Source organism: Diplotaxodon limnothrissa, linkage group LG20 (assembly GCF_057381915.1).
Source record: "Diplotaxodon limnothrissa isolate DT_005_m linkage group LG20, D_limnothrissa_male_GT1.1, whole genome shotgun sequence".
Classification (NCBI taxonomy): domain Eukaryota; kingdom Metazoa; phylum Chordata; class Actinopteri; order Cichliformes; family Cichlidae; genus Diplotaxodon; species Diplotaxodon limnothrissa.
The window spans coordinates 21587112-21611210 of record NC_140615.1 but is presented as its reverse complement, the minus strand read 5'-3'; the positions used below and the strand labels follow the sequence as shown (position 1 = coordinate 21611210).

Sequence of the window (24099 nt, the reverse complement as noted above, 5' to 3'; positions counted from 1 at the left end):
AGCCCCACACATGAATGGTCTCTGGATGCTTTACTGTTGGCATGAGACAGGACTGATGGTGGTGCTCACCTTTTCCTCTCCAGATAATCCTTTTTCCAGATGCCCCAAACAATCAGAAAGGGGCTTCATCAGATAAAATGACTTTACGCCAGTCCTCAGCAGTCCACTTCCTGCACTTTTTGCAGAATATCAATCTGTCCTCACATTTTATTTGCGAGGAGTGGCTTCTTTGCGGCCCTTCTTGACACCAGGCCATCTTCCTAAAGTCTTTGTCTCACTGTGCATGCAGATGCACTCACACCTGCCTGCTACGTTTCCTGAGCAAGGTCGGCACTGGTGGCACTCACGCAGCCCAATCATCTTTAGGAGACCGTCCTGGTGCTTGTTGGACTTCAATTTCAACTGAACTTCAATTTCGGTGCAGTCTTAGTAGCAAAACCATCCTTGCCCGTGAAGCCTTTTTTATGCAATTCAATGATGGCTGTGTTTCTTTGCAGGTAACCAAGGTTAACAGGAAGAACAATGATTTCAAACATCAGCCTCCTTTCATCACCTCCAGTCTGGTATTCTAAACCAGTCAGCATGACATAATGATCTCCACCTGAGTTAACGACAAGATTATTGAAATGATCTCAGCCAGTTGTTTGGGGATTTAGTTCACTGTCAAGGCAAAGACGGACTTCGCAATTCATCTGATCACTCTTTATAACACTCTGGAGTATTTGCAAATTGCTATCATGAAATTGGAAGCAGCAAACTTTGTGAAAACAAATATTTGTGTCATTCTTAAAACTTTTGGCAACAACTGTAAGTTTGCTCGCATACCAAGAAATGAACAGTCTCTAATTTTTATGGAGAGAAACAGAAAATCAACCGAAACTCCAGAAAAACACATGACACAAAAGTTATAAATGAATTTGCATGTCATTGAGTGAAATAAGCATGTGATCCCCTACAGCCCAGCCACAATTCTGGCTCCCACAGGTTGGCTGTATGCCCACACAGATTAATATCAATCAATTACAGATATTCCTGATCTTATCTTTTTATGTGTATAAAGCACACCTGTCCACAGAATACATTTCTTCCATTTCAACCTCTCCACCACCTCCAAGGCCAAAGAGCAAGTCTGTAGACCTACACGGGGCTGAAGTGGACTACAAGACTATCAGCAAGAACCTTGGTAAGACAGTAAGAGTTGTTGGAGCAATTAGGAGCTTGTTTATGATCTGGAGGCAGTTGGGACCATAGTCACCAAGCACATCACTGGCAACTCTGTAATGGATTGAAATCTTGCAGTGCCCACACGGTCTCCCTGCACAAGAAACCATGTGTACAGTGTGTAAGTTTGCCATTGAACATGTAAACGATTCAGAGGCTTGACCTCTAGGATTTTCTCCTGGAGAACTGCTGCTCACTGGATATTGTTTTTCAGAACTGGCCTATGAATGCATCATGGTGGTCATGTACTGTTTTTGTTACTTAATTATTAAAGCCACCACCCCAAGGTGGAGCAGCTGAGTTCTGTCTGCTCATCTTAATCAGTCTCGATTCTGCTTTTTGCTGCCTTCAATTCATACCCTGTCTTTCTGTACGAGTTCCTCTTTCTCTGCAGCTTCCTCTCAGCTCAGACCTCCTCTGGTGACTCAGTCTGAGGCCGTCATTTCTGCTGACAGGAAACACTCAAGTTACTCTTTTAGCTCTCTGGGAGATATCGATCTTCACACTGCTCTATTCGTGACCCAGAAAATCAGAACTTAACGAAACGCACTGTCAACTCATGCTGCTGTGGATAAAACATATTTGTTCATATAATGTGACTTTGATCAAATCAATTATTTTAAAAAGCGATTTCATAATCAATTTTCCACAGCTCATTTGGGTCCAGAGGGCAGCAGTATACGCAGATGTGTCCAAACTTCACTCCCAATCTTTTTGTTAAACACCAAAAACATGCTAAAAGGACAAAAACCAAGACCAAAACTAATGAAAATGTACTAAAATTTAATCATTCATAAAAGCTGGAAAATCATCTGTGACAGGGTAACACAAGAAGCGATATTAGAGTTGGTTTAGTACAATATATTTTCAGCCTCAAGACACAAATCAGAACGCACCATTTCCCCCATCAGTCTATAAAATACTAATTTCCTTAGCTTTATTATGCAAAAATGGAAGTAGAATATATTATGGGAAATATGGAAGGCTTGCAGCTCTCGATATAAAACAAAGTCACTTAGGAAAGATGTTATTTCATCAATACACATCCTTGTAAGTAGGAGCGAGTAATTTATGGACAATGATGCATCTTCATTGACACTGTTAGTGCAGAAATGTACAAGAAGACCAACATTTCACATGGATACTTTTGCGAACGCATTGCCACAATGTGTCAAATATCTGATGTTACTTTTAATAAAACATTTTAGTTCCCATAGATGGATATAAATCCAAGGTCTCCTCTTTTATATTGATATTTCCAAAAAGAAAGACAACTTGGAGAAGAGGACAAAAACAAAACAGTTGTCATCAGGCTGACAGTAAAAAAAGAAGAGGTGGATATCTTTGCCATTAAAGAGCAGAAAGAAAGAGTTTCTTGAGAGTATGTGCCGTCTCCTGCCATTTTGCGAGTGGTGAAATTTCTCTGTCAGCCTTTTTCAAAATGCTTCGGAGAGGACTTGGAATGCTGGCACGATCCACTGGGAAACAGTTAATCATTACAAGTTTCTGAAAGCAAGAAAAAGAAAGAATAAAGTCAGAAGATTCAATGTAAACGATGTGGACAACTTGTTCCTGAAACATTTTAAAAAGTCAAGACTGTGTCTCGACACTGCAGGACATTTGCCCACCTTTAGTAGTCCCCTGTGGCTTTGAAAAACCTGTATGATTATCAAGATGGAAATGAACAACCAGGGTTATTTTTTAAGACTTGAATTCTTATAAGTTGTGAAGCTAGCCCAGCTACAAGGTGGGCTGCAAGCCTTTATTCCTTGTGCCAGTTTGAGTCCTGGATAAATGGGGAGGGCTGCACTGATGTGAAATAAATACTGAATCAAATATGCAGATCAAAATAATTCCACACCAAATTGGTCAAGCCCTGGATGGAGGCTGATGACCCACTGTGGTGACTACTAACAGCTAGGAGGATTGTTACAAGGGATTCTTTTTCATTTTAAACTGTAAAAACATGCAGTTTATAAACTGAATGTTAATTTTGTCAACACATTATCCTCTTAATTCTGCTGAACCTCAACTGTGGCAGTTAACATGGATGTAAACACCTAAATATCTACTACATATAGACACACACACACACACGTACATACATATATATAAGTGTGTTTCCTTTGCTTTTCTAAAATATAAACTATAAAATGAAAACCATCAGCGAATCCACAAGGGCACAAGATGTTCACTTGCTTAATTTTTGGCTGTTGCAGGATAGAGACCTCACATGGAGCCAACTGGATAGGCTGTTCAGTTTTTCCCCTTCTACCTTTTCAGAATCCAAAAACCGATGGGAAAATTAGGCAAGACTTTTCACCAAAGCGCTCTCACTGCTGCAGCTGTTCATGTTTCATTTGAACTGTAGCACGTTTCCTGTAGAAGGCCATCCCATCTGCACTCATGTCAGCAATTCAAACTTTGGGAGCATCAGTTCTTTGGTACTCTGCCCGTTTTTTGACACCTGACATTGGCTGAGTGTAGTGCTGTCCCCCCCCCCCCCCCTCTTTTGTACTTGTCATTTTACTTAATTCTCTAACTCCTTGTGTATTTAACTCATGAAATCACTTTCCTATAAAAGCATAATTCAGCTGTCCAATAGTCACTGGCACTTGGAGTCAGTCCGTATAAGGGATGTTCTTGTTGCAGTGAAAACTTTTACTTTTCAGCTGCTCTGAATCAGTGAAGTGAAGCAGCTATATTGAAACCATACAAAATATTGACTTTCTTCGGCTGAGGCGAGACGCTTTGAAACAACTCATAAATGTTCAGCCTCCACCTCTCTAGAAACCATCTGTCCTCTTGGTGAACCTTTGTTTCCAGTTTACAAAGAGATTTACTGTGGCACCAAAATGTCAGAGTGCTGCTTATCCCAGTTTATGTTTTTGTTGCAGCTTCCCAAAAATGTCACATGAAACATAAAAATGTCAACTTTGTTATGCTTCCTATTTGCTGCTTTGTAAGACAAAACAATCACAGTATAAACTGTTTTTCTGCATTCACAAAGATCCATCAGGCAGGGAGGATTATGACATCATTTCCCTAGTTCATGAGTTTGTGAGCCACACTTCAGAGACTGTCTTTTGGGATTTTAGCCCAGTGAGGAAGCTGGGAATTAACAGCATGTAGTGGCTAAAGCATGCCTTGATTTGACTCAGAGTGTCGCATGCTCAACTCACAAACATTTCCTGAACGGCAAGTACAAGTGTGGACAAGTCATAACTGCCTCAGAAGCAAATCATAGTAGTAGGGGAAAAGAAAGACTCAAACTTTTGAGTCACTATCTGAAACACTTCCAGTGTGATAAGGAGAAAATCTACAGTCCTATTGTGCAATAAACATCATTCCCAATGTGTCTGTGAGGCCTTAGCTGCCTGAGTTGCGCCAGCTTGAGCATGTGTGACGTATGTCTATGATAAGATGATTGCTGTCAGGAAACTAGGAGGTAAACAGCAATGGTGCTGCGAAAGATGCACAAAAACCTTAAAGAGGAAGAAAAACATTTGAAACGTTGAAGTGTTGCACCAAAAGGACAGTTTGGGTTCAGTTTGGGAGGAGTGCTTTTGGTGAATATCATCAGCACACTGTAGAAGCTGTTGCAAGATGGGAGAGAAAGTAGCAGAACTGGTGAGACTTCCAGGAGTCCAGTTTGCTCCCATTTCATTACAGTGGAAATGCCTTGTTTTGCTTGATGACCAGTGTTTGCAACACAGCAGGCATCATTTAAGAAGCTAGAGCAAAACAATGTCCACAGCATTGTTCTTTGACAATGACAATAAATAAATACTTGACAGCATCTCAATCAAACCTCAAATCTCCAGAGGCGGATTTTTTTATATCAAAGCAAGGAGACTGCAAACCAAAGATTTATATTGAAAAACAAACATCAGACAATAACACAGTGGTGTAATTAAGGAAAAAAAACAGCTGGTAATTTCTGTGAATTTGTTGTAGGAACAAAAAGGCCAGAGAAGCTCCAACAGTGCTCTCTATAATTAGATTTCATTACAGTTGCGCTGCTGCAGCAGCAGGTGGAGCCACCACATTCGCCAAAATTCATATAAGCACACTGTAAACCCTCTTTGATCCAATTAAAATGGAGGATGGTGTAACAAAAGACATAAAAAGAGGACTTGAGAGGCCTCTGGTTAATTAAAGTCCACATGAAACATTCACTATGAAACCTACAGAGATCTTGTTATTTGCAACACACCAATCCTCCCCCTCAAAAAAAATCATCATAATAATTATTGCTGTAGGTTTCTAAATGTTCTGTGATAACCCAGAGCTCAGAACACAGCTGGAGCCTTGCAAATGTCTGGAATAAATTTTGCTTTTACACCCACTCACCTGGCCTGGAGCTATCGTGGGATGGCAATTTAGAGCAGTGTGCAACTTGACTTCTTTTTTGTCTTCTTCTTTTCCATCGGCGTTTTTCTGTTGATCTGTCGCACCAGATCATAGAAAATCTACAACAGAGAAGATTTGATGTGTTTCAGCACTTTGCTTCAGTATATTATGGGATGTACGGAGAGAGCTACAGCTCAGGAATGATGTTATCAGTACAAATTCCTGTTGACGCACAACACTAAAACGCATGAAATGGTAGACAGCAAACACAGTTTCTCTTGTTTCATTTGCTGGTCTAGCGGTCGAGCAGCTTCTGTCTTTAAAATGAAAATCATACAATTAGAAATCTATTTTTAAAAGATAACTAGAAACACAAAGTCACTAAGTTAACACTGAATGCTTTTAAGAATATCATAAGGTTGTGTGCATTTATGGGAAACTCTCAGGTGTGTTAGTATAAATCTGCAGCTGATCAACTAAAACTCAATATTTACATTTTTTTAAGCCCAGTTTTACTCTATTGTTACAGCGAGGAGTGCAACTAGTCAACCAGACATTTAAACACAGATTCCCTCTCATGCTTCCAAAGAAATAAGTCTGGTAAACATATTATTCATGTTTTATTCATGTAGAACTGCAGGTAAGTGTTGGGTTTAGGATGTGAAGACACCACTTGCCACTACACCCACAGCAGATTTGAGCCCCCCACTGAGCTGACTGACACACTTAATGGCTGACTAAAGTAAGACGAGGATGACTATTACTCTGACTTGCTGAGTTTGTTGTGGGAAGTGAGAGAAGCAGCTGCAACAGCAGAAAACAGTCACGCAGACAGGTGCAGGTTATGCTGGTATTGCACTGGTGAGCAAAGGACTGAAGACTGGTGAACTGTCAATTTTAATTTCTGATTTGTTTTCCACTCTTCCTGCAGTTAGTTTGCTCCTTTAGTTAACTGTTTAAAGCTAGCTACTCCACTAACCTGTGCCTCATCTGTCAGGTGTGTGTACCCTTTTTGGCTGGCCTGGCTGAGTCACTGAGGTCTGGTGCTCCATTTTAACTTCTCTATAATTTGTCTCAGTATATCATTTATAATGCTGGTGTAGTCGAGTATATTCCCCCATTTGCATACTTAAATAAAATGAACTGTAAAGTCTTTCAGGATATTTTAATGTTGTGTTGTTAAGTTTTGGTAATAGTATTTACATTTATTGCAGTGTTTCCAAGACAGACTTTACTAGTGATGTCAAGAGTGGCCATCTGACTATGCAATCTGTCCCCACCAAGTTGCAACTGTTCAGCTGGCTCGCATATGTAATTATTTTACTGTAATACAGATATAAAACAGCTTGAAAAGCGTGAAGATTTTTACCTTCAGTTGGTAAATGTCTGCTTATTTTTCCCGTTTAAGGACTAAACCTTCCTTGCTGCCTTTGCAGGTGAACAACAGAAATACTAGCCTGCTGAACCAACTATTCATATTTTATCAATGTTCAACATCGGGTAGCTTAAAATACCCCCTATCAATCTCCCTATTTATGATGGGAAGTTGTAAACGAGCAAAGCAGAAAGTAAAGATAGATGACAACCGTGTGAACCAGCACAGTTCTGCAGTGCTATGACTATGCCCGAGAAACCTGCATGTAATCGCTTGACTGGAGCGATGTATCACCACATTCTGTCGACGTTAACCTGTGAGGAAGGAAAGCTGCTGGTGATGGCAATGTTAATGTTTACCTACTCGGCAAGGCAATTTGAGCTGTGCACAACACTAGTCGACTAGTCACCGATTATTTTTGCGATTAGTCGACTAATCAGATCATGCATCCACTGGACGTAAAACCTACAGCTTATTGCACTAGCATGCATCTGCTCTTATATAACTATCATTAGCTTACAGCTTTAAGTGTTTAAGGTATGTGCTAACTAAAAATAAAGACAAGATGATAGTTTATTAAATTTTAATGAAATTTGCAGATTGTTTCAGTGAAGTTTAATAAACTCAGCCGTCTGCTCCTTGCTATCTAAAATATAACAGGACACCGGAGTATATTCTCCAGCATCTCACATTCTGATGATCAGCTGTCTGCCTGACATTTATTCAGCTGTGTAAAAACTATAACTTTAATCTCAGCCAAACCGATTTACTCAAGAACAAATAAAAAATTGAAAAAAGCCAAACAATAATATTTTGAAGTTATCTAAGTGACTTATATATCATGTTTAACCTGAGTAGCGAAAGACAGCAGTGGGTTTGAAAACGATTTGCCGGGAGTCCGGTGTTCTCACGGCTCTAGTGAGCCTTGCCCCCGGCTAGCTATCGAGCTGGTGGGTAACAGACGTCTCCGAAAACGTCGGAGCGCTTTTGAAAATATGTGGTGTCTTGATAAACTGAGCAGATATTTGAGGTTTACACAGCTACATTCTCGCCTGAAAATATGTTAAACGTTTATTTTGTGACCCAGAAAGAATAATAAGAGTAATTTTAAAACTAACTAGCTGCTGCCATTGTTGGAACCTGAGCAGGGCCGGGGAAATGAAGGGTGCATTTGTCGGAGTCTTCGAATTTGGACAGTCTTCGTCGTGTCGCTGTAACGTAATCGGCCTACAAATGCGGGCAGGAGGAGGATGTGGTTCCTGAATTTGGACACAGCTACGATACCGGACACTGCTTCTTCTTCTTCGGGGTTTAATGGCAGCTGGCATCCTTGTACATGCAGTGCTGCCATCTTCTGTTTCAGTCCGTTATTACACTCTTAAATCCTACTACTTATTCCTGCGCCTTTTGGGAACAACGCGTCGACTATTAAATTAGTTGTCGACAATTTTGACAGTCGACGTAATCGTGACAGCAACACAATGTCAAAGTGCCTTGAATTTCAAAGTCATATAAGATAAAATATGATTTAATGACTGAAGGCGGTCAACCAGTTTTGGACAGCTGTGGCTCAGGATACTAAATGCCAGATTTCCTCGTTCATCCACCTGACTGTGAGAGTGATAGATAAAAGGCATTTAATAGATGTTTAATTTGTGACAGTTCATTCACTGTTAGCCAGCTAGCTCCAGTACTGTTTTTATTTTTTTAACTGTTTCTTAATGGCAGGGTGATGAGGGTGCTGCTGTCCTGAATCCCTCATCTAGTGGCTGGACATTCTTCAAATCCATATCTTGGAATCCAAACTGAAACTTGTCAGTTGTCATCCTTCTGCGCTGAAGATCTGCAAACTGCAAACTAAAGGGGTTGTTCTAAGCAGGAAGAAGAGAACAGGTGCTGCTACTCTAGACATAAAGAGGCATCCACACAGGAAGCAACTAGCAGCAACGTGGCAAACACTTAAAGAGCACTTAAAATCAGGGTGAAATAACCACTGAGTGATGACACTGAGTGAGCGGTCACGGAGCTCAACTTTATTAACTTAAAGGCACACAACTGATGCAACTACAAATTAGAGTGAAGGATACTTTTGACTGACAAATGAGAAGGCAAGACATACATCTGAGGGTTACCTAGGCAACCTGAGACTTGAATGTCCACAGTGACTGACTGTCAGCAACAAAGCGGTACGTAACAAGCAAATCACTTCCTGTGGACACTCCTTTATAGAATGTTGTAGGGAAAAGTTCAAGATGGTGGAGCTCAAGTCCAGGACGAGAAACTTACTGGGAAGGCAGCTGATTACTGCTCAGTTATTTATTGTCAGAAAGTTTATATGTTATTATTTATGAATTCATTCAGTGAACCACCTCCTGCCTCTATACTGTCATTTTGTACTTATCATTTATTTTGGCCATGATAATTATGTAGGGAATTTTTTTTTTTTACAGTATTATAATCTCATGGTGAATTTTAAGATATGACATTTCATAAACGTCAAAGGTCATCGCTACAGTCCTATCAGACAGTTGTGACATTTTGACATAATTGGCGTATGAAGGCATGCAGTCACTGGTGCAGAAGCATAATGAAGAGAGACCATACGTGCAGCGTGTGGTATTAGCACTTACCTCATTAACGTTGATCTTTGATTTAGCTGAAGTCTCTAAAAAGGCACAGTTGTTCCACTGACGGGCCAGGTTCTGACCCTGCTCCTTCCCGACCACACGCTCATCCTCCAGGTCACACTTGTTTCCCACCAGGATCATGGGAACCTGATGGATTAGTAGACATGCGACATGTTCAAAAAACAAAATAATGAGGAACTTTAGTTTTATTTTTTTGCAGATGTAAAATGACACAAAAGCAATGAAAGAAACAAATACATAAAAATGCCTTCTTCTTCATGTTTATCACAAGTTTCAGGAATCTGATCAGAGGGTGGATTTTAATTAAAACTATCCACATGATCATTATCATCATTATTAATTACAATGGTGGCTCCAAATGATTATGGAAAACAAGACAACAAATATAGGAATATATTAGAAATGCTCAAAAATGTTGACCAAATTCATGTTTGAAAGATTTCATCACAAGACTAAACAGTGGTTAGAAAGCTTATGTGCATACTGAGGAGCAGAAGGTTGCAGCAAAAAGAGACCTTAACCAAGACACACAGACCAGCTGAGCAACCTGCTATGAATAAATAAAGAGCGCACACACTCAGCATGCTCCATCTCTCTTGATTTAGAGAGAGGAGAAGGCAGCAGATCGCAACCAACAGCAGCTCTGACATTTCCACCCCGTCACAAAGTTCCTGCCTCCCTGCGCTCTGCCCTCTTCTCCCACGGTGCTGACTTTAATGAAGGAGAGGTGACAAGGGCAGATTACACAGTGAGACGCTGCCAGTTTTCCCTCTGCAGACTGAGGAGGAGCCTCAGAATTACAGCATTCAGATGTTTATTATACTCTGCCAACATATCATCTCTGGTCGGTGAAAACAGACATCAGGTGTTCCTTCCAAAAAAACCAACCAACCAAACTTAAAAAAAAAAGAAAGAAAAAAAAAAGGATCTTTTACACTTGTTTCTATTTTTTGGTGAGACTTGTATTCATGTCCTAGATAGACACACATATGGATTTATTTTTGCTCTCTCTGCAGATGTGCACCAATGATGTCTGTAGAAAGGGCTGGTCAATGATCTATCCAGTGCTTGCTACTCATTTGTTTGTTCAAGACAGACATAATAAAGATTTATAATATAATAAATATAAATAAATAAACATGATAAAGTTGTTTAAAAAGGAGTCTGTCTGTAGGTCAAAGAAATGCACCAGCATTTTAAGCCAAATAAACTATTGCAAACCCCAAAGGATGCTACTGCTTGTTTTCAAAGCAGCATTTTTATGCGAATAATAGAAAAGGAATCAAGAGTAAATTTAGCTCCAATTACTTTTGTTAAAGCATTATGACATTTTGGGCTAACAGTAATATCTGCAACAGTCTGGCTCATGGTCAGTGGTTATATTTTTTGTTTACTCAGTATTTAACTTCCGTTTTCCACTTTAAAAAAACTTGATAAATATATACATATATACATGTATATGACACAAACTTTAACTTCATATCACTTTAGTGTTGAACATTTTACAGTATTCATTCATATCCCTAAATTTAATTACGCAATAGAATATTTCAAAGACATCTGAATGTGACATTTAGCTATCTATTGTGGGGGAGTTTAACAGAGCAAACACACTCCTGCAATAGTGCATGCTGTATCTGCAAAAGCTATAAGAGCTTCTTAATGTATGCCTAGTTACAACTCTTGCTGCTGTAGACTTCAGACACACTGCTGCCAGTGTGAGGAAAGAAAGAGAAAGTGAGGGCATTAATTACTGTAATTAGTGAACAGAGGTAAGTGGGCAGATATCAGGCGAGCAACTGACAGTAAAAAGTGTTAACATTTCATAGGCTGGATTTTTTTTATTAACCTGGCATCTTGTGCCGAAGGGTTGAAAACACCAGTGTATGATCATGTCACTTTTTACCACCATTTTAATGCTATACCAGTACAGAAGCTCAGAGATTCACATGTTATACAGAGGAAAATGTCGCAACAGTTTGGAAAAACAGGACTTTTCAGTTTTCACTTCTCCTTCTCCTACATCAGGACTGATGTGGAGGTACGGTCTGAGTGGCAATCCTTCAGGAGAATACTACAGCGGGCCTTAATGGTGGGCATTAATGGATGCAGCTATGCAATGATGTCAGCAGTGGCACATATACTGGGTCCCCACTACAGAGTGACAGCCATTCACACTTGCATATATAAATGCCAATTAACCATTAACAAGCACAAAAGAGGAAACCAGAGTATCCAAAGAGAGCTCACACGGGCACAGGGAGCAGTAAAAAACGTACGCTAAGCAAATTGATTGGACAGGTGTACTGATGGTGTTTCTACTAGCCAATTCAAATGTGTGAAACTCATTAACTCATTTCCAACACTGTGCTACTAGGCTGCACAGTGTTGGAGTGGTTAGTGCTGTCACTTCACAGTAAGAAAGTTCTTGGTTGAAATGAGGGTTAGAGTAAACAGCTGATAGTTGTGGTAACCGGTGCTGTTCTGCAGTACTGTGACATAAAAAGAGGTAAGTGGTTGCATGTCGGCTGTTTCTGAATAAACTGGAATATAACCAAACAACCAAAATACAGGTGTAATCACATTCTGCATCGGTATGTGGACGCCAGCATAGAAGAGAACGTAGCTCTGGCCGACCAAACTCTGCAAACCACAGTTTGTATATCTGCCATGTTATATGCAGCATAAAGCTAATCAACATTCAGCAACATTTGAAGCATGATTTGACTAATGAACTCCAAAAATTCATGCTCAATATTTGTTTGGACAGTATTTACGTTTATCAGTAATTATTTTTTTGCCTTGTCAGCTGTAAGCAAGTTTGGCCAATTAATTGGTAGATCCCTTTCTTTTTCTGTTAATTAATCATTCGTGTCATTGCTGAAGTAGACATTAAAGGTTTGTTGCTTTTCTTGGCCTTCTATAAAAAAAAACTTATTGGAAAGAAGAGATGCTTGGGTTCTAGAAAGTTATGAACCCTTAAAGTTAAAAACCTTTTTGCTTGTGATGTATCAAATAATTAAAGAAAAAAATTAGGAGGTTTTGTTTTGCAATTTTCATTGAACAATGAGGACAAACATTTTTAATGGGGACCTCTTACATGAGAGTGCTTTATAATCAAAACAAGTGTGAAAGTGTGTTAAACTCACATCCTCTGTGTCCTTTACTCGCAGGATCTGCTCCCGGAGGTCCTGCAGGTCGTTAAATGTTGACTGCGCTGTAATGGAGTACACCAAAGCAAAGCCCTGGCCATTCTTCATGTACAGGTCCCTCATGGCCGTGAACTGTTCCTAAAGAACGATAACAGACGGCATCAGCAGCCGGTCCACAATTTCCTCGAAACACCCCTGCATCCTGCTCATGTTTGACTTACAGTTCCAGCTGTGTCCAGGATTTCAAGCATACATTGCTGCCCATCGACCTCGACTTGCTGTTAAAAAAAAAAACAACAACAACAAAAAAAAGGTGCATTTTTACAAGACTTGTTTTATTTGAAAATGTTTACAAAGTCATGCGAAGCAACGAATGTGTGTGCAGGTTAGGTCATACCTTTCTGTAGGAGTCTTCTATTGTGGGGTCATACTTCTCCACAAAAATGCCTTGCACAAATTGGACTGTCTGTAATGAAGAAAAGAAAAGGGAAATAACACAGGACATCATTACCAATCCGAAACTACTACACTCCTCTTTTTTTCCTTCTTCTCACCCCCTCCCTTATTTTCTAGGTGTGTTGGGTGGAGTGTTGATGAATTCTTCTGCTCTTGTTTAAAGGAAGCTGGCCCAGAACAAGCCAGTCTTCAGCATTCCAAGATCCTTGCTTTAATTTGTCAGGGTTTACTTTATTTTTATTACTTTAGGGATGATGGTACAAGATCCTCCCCCTCTTTTAGCCAGTACTTCAGGCCTTTATTTCATTTCTTGTTTAAATAAAAGAACTTAGTCTAATAAATCTCGGGCGTGGCACTCTCTTTGTATGCTTAGCCACAGCTGAGCCTTAATGTTTTATGGATGTGGCCATAACAAGCTTATTACAAAGACAATCTGACAAAAACATTTAATCCAACTTCAAGTCCTTAAATAATAAGACATAATTGTAGCTCACGTTTTTTATATTCTTAAAGTTTGAATTGATCTACAGTCCTATGTAGATATTTTCATTGAAAGCAGGATGCCAATTTGTTAAGAGGTGAGAGATTTTCTTGCACAGATGGACGTTTGATCGCTACCGAAAGCAGTTTTAGGGAGCACCAAACGTAAAATTAACTCCCTGCTTTCAATTAATAACTCCTTTTATAACCATTTTCATAAAGGTATAACATACATTTTCAGGGTCTCTTGTGGCTTGAAATAAGCCTGTGTGAATGACACACCACTGGTCTGTTACCTTACTGAGATATCTTCGCATTTCCCTGTTATTTCTGGTCATCTGGCATGTCTGAGTAAATTAAATCCTGCTTTAAAATCTGTTTAAAAACTGTTTAAAGATTTCTGCTAAGTGATGTAACAGACCGACTGCTGTTCCCATGTCAGACTTTCAATCTAACAACAGATGTACAGTAAATCCTACCTTATAAAGCTCTTAATGTTCAGGGTTTTTTTCTGCTTTACAGGATTTTATCTCAGGATGATTTTGAGTTTTTACAGGTGACCGGTTGCGCTTAATCCTTGGACTCTACAAAAAAGCTTTACAGGACTTCCAGTTCAAAGCAATTCTTATTTATATTTCCTCTGCCTCGGTGCGCAGAGCCTTGTCATTTTAGCTCCTCTGGCTTTACAGTTATTGGCTGCCCCTCGTAAGACGGAAAGTCAGAACAGCAGGTGGCTGAAACTTCTGTGCTTTCATTCTTACGGATTCAAGAGTGGGAGGAAAAAGAGCTTTTGGATCACAGGGATTACGTCTACGCACACACACCTCACTACTTGAAACTTTGGATATGCTTAAAGCGATCATCCGCTCCTGTAACAGTCTATGATAAAACACTGAGGAAAAAAACAGTAAGACCCGTTCAAGGAATTAGTTTTGCATTTAAGGATATATGCATGCTTGCTTTCTTTATAAGTTCTGTTGCTGGTGAATTTAAGGGGTAGTTAAATATGTAAAGTATCCTCATAATTATAAAATATGAAAAACACCTCTTGTTATTGAGATAAATAGCTCAACAGCTCTGTAAACCTCACTGAGAAAAGAAAACATTAATTTCAGCTATGTGGAAATAAAAACTTTGCAACTGTGTGTGTTGTAATATTATATACACACACACATTTTTTCTTTGTCTGTTTGTTTTAATTAACAGCAAAATCATAATTATTTAGCAGTACTAGAGTTTGAAAATATAGTGGATTTTTAAAGTCTGTAAAAGAAGAACGAATGCCCTTTAACCTTAATTATAACTCAGCTCTATGCTTTATAACTACTATACAACCCAACTATAATAAACTGTATAAATAAATATGAACCTTCCTCTGTCTAATGGGAAGTAATTTAGGACTTTAAGGGGCCCATTTTACACTTGTCGTTCTTGCCCTTGAACACCAAAAAGTGATGTCACTGCCACTGAATCGAGCCACGCTTTGGTGTCATTTTGGCTGTCTCTCAATTTTTCTAATCAAACATGGGTCCCGTGGCAAATGATGTGTACGATTGTACACTCCCAGAGTATTGCAGCAATTACTCGTGGAGCTGTGGCGACATCACTATTTGCACTCAACATGACCAATGTGACGAATATAATGGACCCATTACTCAGTGTCAAAAGTAAAGGAAAAGGATGTGCTGAAAGGGAAACTGAGCACATAATAAATATTTTAGCGATTATTGATTAATGGACGCTAAAACTGTGATTAAAATTAGGATTGGATTCATTTACAGTCTTGTATAAACTCATTAAAAAAATACCCTCGGCTTTCAAGCTTTAGTAGCAGCCATCGCTCACCAGTGCAGACTTTCCCACGCCTCCCGACCCCAGCACCACAAGCTTGTACTCGCGCATGGTGGGCAACTTCACTGGACAGCGCAAGAATCTGTGAAAATACAGAAGACAGATGCTAAATATCAGACAGACAATCAATGTGTTACTTTCACTGAACTGTGTGAGATTATTCTGAATAAGCAAAACATTTTCTGGCACTAGTTTTCTTTATGTTCTCATCTCCCCTGAAAGAAGCCTTTAAATAATTAAATGACAGCCAAACGGGTAAGGTTTTTAAAAGACTACAAGTGATAAGTAATGACCCTAACACTGGTGCTGGGAGCCAAACAACCTACTGTGGCAGAGCATTGGATCTAAACCAGAACCTGCTGTCATGAAAAGTGTCTGATGAAACAACAGATGCCAAAATGTGCTATCAGCAGTGCCTCTGCCTGACATACAAGCAAAAGAAGTCCTGACAACTGAGATTGACTGGAGTCTTCATTTTTAGTGTGCCTGGAGGGCAATAAGCTCTTAGGATAAGCACTGATGCATTTTGAATAGTGAATCTACTGACTAGACACTGATGTCAGTGTGAACACCCCCGTCAGTATCCACAACAATGAGAAGTCACTGTTGACCACAGAGGATTGAAACCTAATCATTCGTCTGCCAAAAAATTTTGCTCGACTTCCCACCCACTATCAAGAGACTTCATGATGATACGGGCGTCACCTCTTTACATAAAAAAAGAATTAGAAAAAAGTTTGAAAAAAGATGGGCTTACTCTCTCCAGGAATTCAAACCAGTATTTTTCCTGGAGGTAAAACTCAAGAAAGAACTACATCTGCAATACAAACATGTAAACTTTAATCTGAAGCACACTGTGAGGCAGATTCTGACAGTGACACTGCAGTCAGCAGGTAAGCCACAAATAACTTCATCTCATTATAATACAGAGGAGAAAGGCCACAGAGAATGACCCGTCATTAAACTCCATCAGCCTGACACATTTCTGTAAGCGTGACCTAGAAAATATTGGCAGAGGAGACAGGAGATGTCAAAGGAATGAAAATGTTTAGGATGAAGACAGGCATTTTAACTGAAATCTGCCCGTTATTCTCCAGAAACCCCTCACTGAATGTAAAGTGAGATTATACCAAGTTAAATTACTGCCTCTCATTTTATCATCACACTCGTCAATGCTGTGGGTTTTCATCTACTGCCTGTTTGATTATTTAAGAGGAAACTTCAGTAGATCTGACTAACTTCCTGTGTGCTTTCAGTGTTGACTGATTGAAGAATTTTCATTTTAACTTGAAAGTGCAGAAATAACAACCAGTAACAACAATGACAAAGTTTCAAAGTAGTATTAAAATAGAGGCGTATTTTAAATGTTATTCTGAAATGCAAATGTAATGTTCATTTGATGTATAAATGTCAAAGAGGGGGTGATGCAGGCTAAAATCTCATTTGAGAGCCTCTTTGAATCTACTAATTATGCTAGGTCTGTGGGACCTTTGTCAAATGTTGAGCCAAACAATACAAAAACCACTCTGTCACACTCGAACAGCATTTGCAATTCTAATGACGACGTATGAAGCATCACCAGAAACCCACAGTGTGAGGCAGGCACACGAGGCCCTCTACAAAGCGCCATTGTAATGACCCTCATCTACTCGAGTACGCCAAACAGAAAACAGAGATCAGAGCGAGCATGACCACTGCACTGAAATCATTATTGTGGCGAGGAGGGTAGGTGTGCACGTTGAGACGCCAGCGTGTGCCTGATGCATTGGTTGATGCATAAAAATGAAGGCTGTGGAAAATGAAACCGTGTTTAAAATGTAAATTTATGTAGGTGTCGCAAAACTTGCTTCAAAGCCTTGGTATCAGATAAGAAAACTAAGCCTTCCGGTGATTAGATATGAGCCTGGATTCAAACAGTGGCCCTATCGAGCATGCGAGCTGTGGCCACCTTCGCTAATCCCACTCATTAATTTTTGCTGGCTTTGGTAATGAGAGTACGTGCCTGTGAATGCTAGCAGCACTGACAACTAAATATTCAACTCCATTTACAAATGAACAAAGACCCTTAAAATCCATTTTTAAAAATGACACATTAGCCATTTCCAGGTCCAAAGGCAAACACACAGCGAGGCACTGAGAGTTAAAAAGGTCTAAATTATTCTTCAATAAAATGCTCAGTGTGGCTGTTTTCCCAGATGTTGTAAAAAAGGTTAGTGTCCAGGCATAAATGAAAGAGAATTTCCAAAACTGAGCAAGAAGAAGCTAACTACTTACAAGATGATATACCATGTTCAGACTTCAGTAGACACTAGGACATGGACATATTTTCATTCTGTGAATAAAACACAACAAACAAAACTGCTCAACTCACTGTGTACACGGCTGCTGAAGATTACAACTCCCTCTACATCTGGGGAGGAGGGGCTGGCAGATCCTCAGGTACAGGGATGTCAACAGGAAGGGTCCAAGGGTCGCTCAGGTGCCAGCAAGGCCACGCCAAACTGTTCAGACAGGAAAAAAGTTCTAAATTGAACAATTATCATCCAGCAGGAATGACAATTACAATTTGACATAACTGCACATCAACTTTGGGAGCAACTTTTGTTTTCTTTCAAACAAATTTTCTTGAATGCCAACTACAGATATAGAAGAAAACTAACCAAACGTTGTCAAAAATGACACTAATGGAAAGAGTGGTGCTGAATTATGGTTGTATTGCTTAGTGTTTCTTGCACTGAAAGAAATTCAGCTTGAGAACTGCCAGCACAGGCGTCAACTCGTAAAATGCTCTCGCGCAACCTTTAGCCAATTAGATGACATTATACAAATATCCTGAGCGTGAGATGTGCCTGTGCAATCCAGCATCAAAATTAGGGGTGCAACGATATTCGTATCGATATTGAACCGTTCGATACAGTGCTTTCGGTTCGGTACGCATATGTATCGAACAATACAACATTTGTAATTTATTTTATCAATTTTCCTTCTGACGATGCTGTCTGTGTTGAGCGCTCAGTGGATCTGTGTTCGACTACTCCGCCTAGGCTGCACTGTCGAGCGCAGATCCACTGAGCGCTCAACACAGACAGCATCGTCAGAAGGAAGAGCGCAGGGCACCTCCCCCACCCTCATTCAGTTCTGGCGTTTGGAATTATTTTGGTTTTCATGTGACGTATGACCCTGAAGGTAAGCGAGTCATGGACTAAAGTAAAACAGTATGTTGGATGTGCCATGCAATGCTCAATTACATTGGTGTGAACTAGTGTGCTAGCGCAGTTAGCTCGTTAACATGTTGGCCGTCTAGCCCCATGCACGGAGCGATCGGCGGTAGCTCGTTAACGGAGATTTGCCGTGTTGTGGCGTTAAGGTCATTTCAACGAGATTAACCTGAAAGCACTAGTGGGAACACAACGAATATGACTCCACATTTACGCCGACATCATCCTAGTGCAAAGACAAAAACAACAAGCATGCTACTAACTTTAGCCGAGTCATTTAGACAGCTGTTAGCACATGATTCTCCTTATGCTGCTGAGAATATAGCCCAGAAGAAGCGGATAGTATAGCTTTTATTTTGGAAAGAGCCATTTCTCTGTAATAAACTCTCTTTTCCAAAGATGAGTGATTCCTCAATCAGATACAGGGCTCGCAATATCGCTAGCCCGACGTCCTGGAGCTAGCGATTTTTTCAGTCGGGCTACCAAAATCTATCTCTTCCCTGCCCGTCGGGCTATTGTAGGAAAAATATATGTCAATGCTTTTGCATTCTTTCAGAAATGTAGCTGGGTAATTATGTCATTGGCATCGGTGAGCCACTGTCAATATGTGACATATTGAAGTCGCGTTTGAATTTGCGCTTGTTTTTTTGCTTTCACTTTGCAATCGTGCGAACTGTGTATAGAGAGCGACAGCACTGATCTGTGAGTGATGATAATTTGCGCACCAATTCCTCTGACATCGTCTTATTAATCGTTAGCTTACTATGCAAACATGACAAGTGAAATCTCCCGCAGCAAGCTTAAACATGTGAGGTTGATCGCGCAGAGAATCGCTGAGCTTATGTGAGTGAGTGTGTAAAAGCATTTCAGTTCTGCTGAGCCAAATAAGACAGGTCAGGGTGAAGAAGTGACAGCCAAAGAAAAGCTTACCACAAAACGGAGAAGTTATGACAAATCAGACTATAAGGCAAAAAGAAAGTGCAGCTTTATGGTTTCATGGACAAAAGAATTTCTGTGGCTGCAATATGACGAGCTAAATAACCAGGGCTGCACATAAGTGGTCCGCAGGTGCGCATTCGCTGTCAAAATAAAAAACACGCACAAGGGTTAGGGTTAAATTTAAAAACTGTACTTTTGAGTTAAAATATATATTTATAATTTTAATAAATGACAAATTAAAAATGCATGAACATTTTTTTGTATCGAAAAAATATCGAACCGTGACACCAAAGTATCGAACCGAACCGAACCGTGAATTTTGTGTATCGTTGCACCCCTAATCAAAATGTAGACAAAGTTGATCATTGCAGTGAATAATTAAACTGTTGTAAAGTCCTATATAAGAGTTACTAACAGGCAGCTAGCTTGACTTTTAACAAATGCCGATACGCAATAATAACCTATTACACCAGCAAAGATACAACCCACCAATGTGAGGAATCTCCTCCCATTAAGCACTGAAGCAGCGCATCTGTTAAGTTTGTGCTGAGGGACAATGATTTCAGGCACTGACAATGAACAAGTTGCACTTTACAACTTGTTCTCCAATTTGTCTTTCTCTTATTTTTGTATATTTCTCCTGTTTGCTATTTATTCCTGCTGTTATTCCTATTTACATTTTAATTTGACACAGTTAGTGTGGAGCACCCACAATTTCGTTGTACAAGTGCAATGACAATAAAGAGCTATTCTATTCTAGGTGACTGGCAATAGCTACCCACTCAAGGCAATTTTTATCCAGTTTCCTCATTGATGCATTATATAAATAATTTCATTACTCCGAGATTAACTAATTCAATCTGTCACAGTTTCTAAGTGTGGATGGGCGCAGCACAAGCTCACGCCTGGACTTCCACATGCTTTGAAGTTAATGTGCGCATATGGCTGCTATACTGATGGATCATAATCATCATCAAATGAGAGAAAAAAGGAGGAGGATACTTCCAACAGGTCTGGAGCCAATTACAGTTGGCTAAATCATTCAGCGTATATCATAGCTTGTATATCAACCTGCAAAGATTTGACATGTTGAAACCAAGAAGTTATGGAAACTCAAACAGGCCAAATTCTACCGGCCAGCTGTTCTGCTACTACAAAACAACTTTTTTGGGGCGGGACAGTCATAAGTCAAAATTTAACTCACTAAACTCAAACATCCGAGACGTTAATTCAAAATTTCAACTTAACTCTGTCAGTCAGGAAGCTCCCCCCCTTTCCAGTGGTGGACACAAGTTTCAATAAGAAATGCACTCCTGGAGCGTTATTCCCTTTCATCTGTGCATTCTATGCCACACATTGTACATTATGGAGGGTAGATGGGCTCTTCTGTCACCTGGCAGCTAATCTATCAGTCATTATAAATGAAATGCTGCTTCATTTGTTTTACGCTGCAGAAACTTCAGCTAATAGAACTGAAAAATGATTGTTCCTATTAGAGCTCTTTAAAAATAACTAAAAAAATAAATAAATAAATCACAGGGAACATTAAATGAGTAGAAACCTTTCACTCAATTACGGTTAAAACAAACAAGCAAAAAAATAACTTACCGGTAAATATGATTTATTACAAACTCTTAACACCTGATAGGGAAAAAAGCCATTTCATTCCGAGCAAACATTACACCAGTCACACAAAAGAAGGTGATCAGAAGCACTGTAAAACTCTACTGTGGTGCGTTTGTGCAGTCACATGGAGAGCTTGATGGACGACTCTTTATGGCTATTTAAATAAGCTAAGCTCAGCTGTCATGTTACTTAACAAACGCAAAGTTACTCACTGTTTACAGGACCTGTTGCTGATCAACAAACAGACAGTAAAATATGCTGTTCTGAACTATTTAATCACACAGAGTAATATTTTTTAGACCCCTGTTTCCAACCCTGAGAGATACTAGTATCATGTGTCAGAGCCAGAGGGAGGGGGGATTTCAACTTAAAAGCACAAAAAAATACTTAAGTTAACTTCCCTAAATAAATAAAACATGTTTTTGAAGAAGTCTTTAAAGTAAAACTTTATACATTAAAACAGAAGGCTTCCATTCGACAATTAAATGACAACTTGTTTTCGGGATAACTTTTGTAACGTAGTTAGTTTCGAAAGGAAGGGTGTGGCTTTTAGTTTCTCAGCGCAGCAGACCTTCCCTGTCAAGCGTATTAAAACAACCAGTCACAGAGAGAAGTATCACCAGTTAAACACGAAACAAATGTGAGCCGAATGCCAAGTCTGGGAGTCTAAGATGCCCCAAAAGTAGTCACACTTCGACAACTCAAATGTTAGCATTCTGCTAGCACATTCCGGTGAAAGCTAGCTAACGTCCTAGCCCGGAAAAGACATGGCGAAGCTGTGCGGGACAAACGCCGCGTTAAGTAATGTCGGTTCCGCGGAAGAAATTCCATCGAGTTCACGGTTTAATATTAGTTCCAGTTTGACAAACTCTATTTTAAGTTGCGCTACGGGTAAAAGAACTGTTTAGCAAACACCGGGGCTAATAAGTTAGCTAGACCGTTAGCACAAGAGTGAACTCTTAAAAATAGCTTTTTCTGTTTCATCTGATGCTAACGACTCTGGTTACGCACAAGTTAGCAAACAGACATGCCACTAAACATGTTAGGATAAATGTTTAAAAATATAATCGGATGTTAAAGGACTTGAACCGCAAACCACATTTGCACCGATAACTCATTAGTTACTTGTTAGCACCTCAATCTAAGTTAGCTTCGAAGCTAAGCTATTTTACCACCACTATTATTTAATTACGGCGGAACTAGAAGTAACTCTGGTGTCTCATCAGAGACAAACAAATGCTTAGAGACTAATGATCAAAACAATGAGGACACGGCCCTAACAATTACTCACTAAAATAGCAGTTTTACTTTGAGATAGAGCTGCAGAGGGCACTCACCGTGTTCCGCTATGTGTGCGCTAACTGAAGCTGTGGATGTACGGAAGGGTAGGGGGAGGGGGGGCAGAGAGACCGTCGTGTTTTGATTGGACCAGGATCAGCCAATCACTGCAATCCAGGTTACGGTTCAATTACAACCTCTTCACTTTGAAAACAAGCTCCAGTTACATACTAGAAGTGGGATAAAGCTTAAGGTAAATAACATTACACAATTTGGCATTTATCATATAATCTTGTGTACAGACTTAAACTCTTCTGCTTCGGACTCGATGAAAACAACACTTTAAGTTGTTTTCCTCTTCATTTAACTCTAACAAACTATTCATATTCTATATGGCTTCACTTATGGTTTAGATCACATTTGACCAGGGCCAATTAATTCTTACATTACATGTCTGCAACAAAATTTGAACTACAGATCAATTTTGAATATATAAAAGCTTATCTGACATTAATAAATGGACGATTAATTCTTTTTTAATGATTCACAGAGCAGGGAGAGTGTATTTTTATGGGTTTGACAAGAATCGTTTTTTAGAGAAAAACAAATCTCCCATTTTACCAAAGAAATGAAAACAAAGCACTTATAAAGATATTTTATTGAAAGTTGGCAAGAACCTTTGGCGCTAATGGGATTTATTATATAACCACATATAAACACTAAAACTGGTAAACACCGTCCTCCCTTCTTTGTCATAAAACAATACTAATAACTACCCTTTATAATTATCAATATTAGTTAAACATTAATTAACACTTAATTACTGCTTATTGCAAATTTCTCTGTATACATTTAAAGCAGTGGTAGGAAACGAGTGTGTGGGACTTCAGGTGTCATTATAATCCCCACTTTTGAGCTCTGTTTTAGTCACACTTCAGAGTAAATGGATTTGTTTGCTTTTGCATTATGTCTTACATTGTGGGTCCTTGTGCTCGCAAGTGTAAAGGACTCACAGTTTACTTTTTTCGTCTTACTGATCATTCAAAGCACTTTTAACTACATCGCTTTATTCTATACACTTCGAGCATTTTATCTACCTCACATCCCTGACCAATTTAGAATTACCAGGTAACATAACGTATTGTGAAGTGGCTCTCATGTCTGTTCCAAGGCACCACCTCTTAAGGCACCCTCTGACCTCTGTACGACCCATGTTCTGTGTGTGCACCATATATGATCACTCCTATGCCTTTTTACTGTTACAATCTCCAATTTCCTGTTTTCTGTGTCTATTCAACACATTATGTTGTGATAAAAATATATACATCTCTACATATCATTTTTGTGTTTTTCATGGCTGGACCCTCAGGCTTACCAGGGTCCCTGCCCGGGATGCACTCTTAGTGCAATAACTGTAAATTTGCCACCTTGTCACCATGTACATTCATTCAGCTGCACTTTATACTCAGGCACTGTTGAATATATGCAGACTGTAATTAATT

The 24099-nt window shown here is 39.5% G+C and overlaps 1 protein-coding gene across 1 annotated transcript; it reads right to left on the bottom strand.

The window, feature by feature from the left end:
* Positions 1-2026: 2026 nt before the first annotated feature.
* rap1aa (RAP1A, member of RAS oncogene family a) lies at positions 2027-22703 on the bottom strand. The gene is made up of 9 exons (XM_085345103.1): positions 22657-22703; positions 17908-18037; positions 15531-15618; positions 13147-13215; positions 12971-13027; positions 12747-12887; positions 9580-9723; positions 5575-5693; positions 2027-2727 (listed from the first exon to the last, which is right to left on the bottom strand). Exons 3-8 carry the CDS (start codon positions 15585-15587, stop codon positions 5604-5606), a joined length of 558 nt encoding a protein of 185 aa, XP_085201229.1. The 5' UTR covers positions 15588-15618; positions 17908-18037; positions 22657-22703; the 3' UTR covers positions 2027-2727; positions 5575-5603.
* Between the last annotated feature and the right edge of the window lie 1396 nt (positions 22704-24099).

Coding starts and splice junctions, on each gene's coding strand:
- rap1aa (XM_085345103.1), bottom strand. CDS start 15,587: ATGCGCGAGTACAAGCTTGTGGTGCTGGGGTCGGGAGGCGTGGGAAAG. Junction 12,888..12,970: donor TCCTGGACACAGCTGGAACT/GTAAGTCAAACA, acceptor ATCGTTCTTTAG/GAACAGTTCACGGCCATGAG. Junction 5,694..9,579: donor CAAAGATCAACGTTAATGAG/GTAAGTGCTAAT, acceptor TCTCTGTTGTAG/ATTTTCTATGATCTGGTGCG.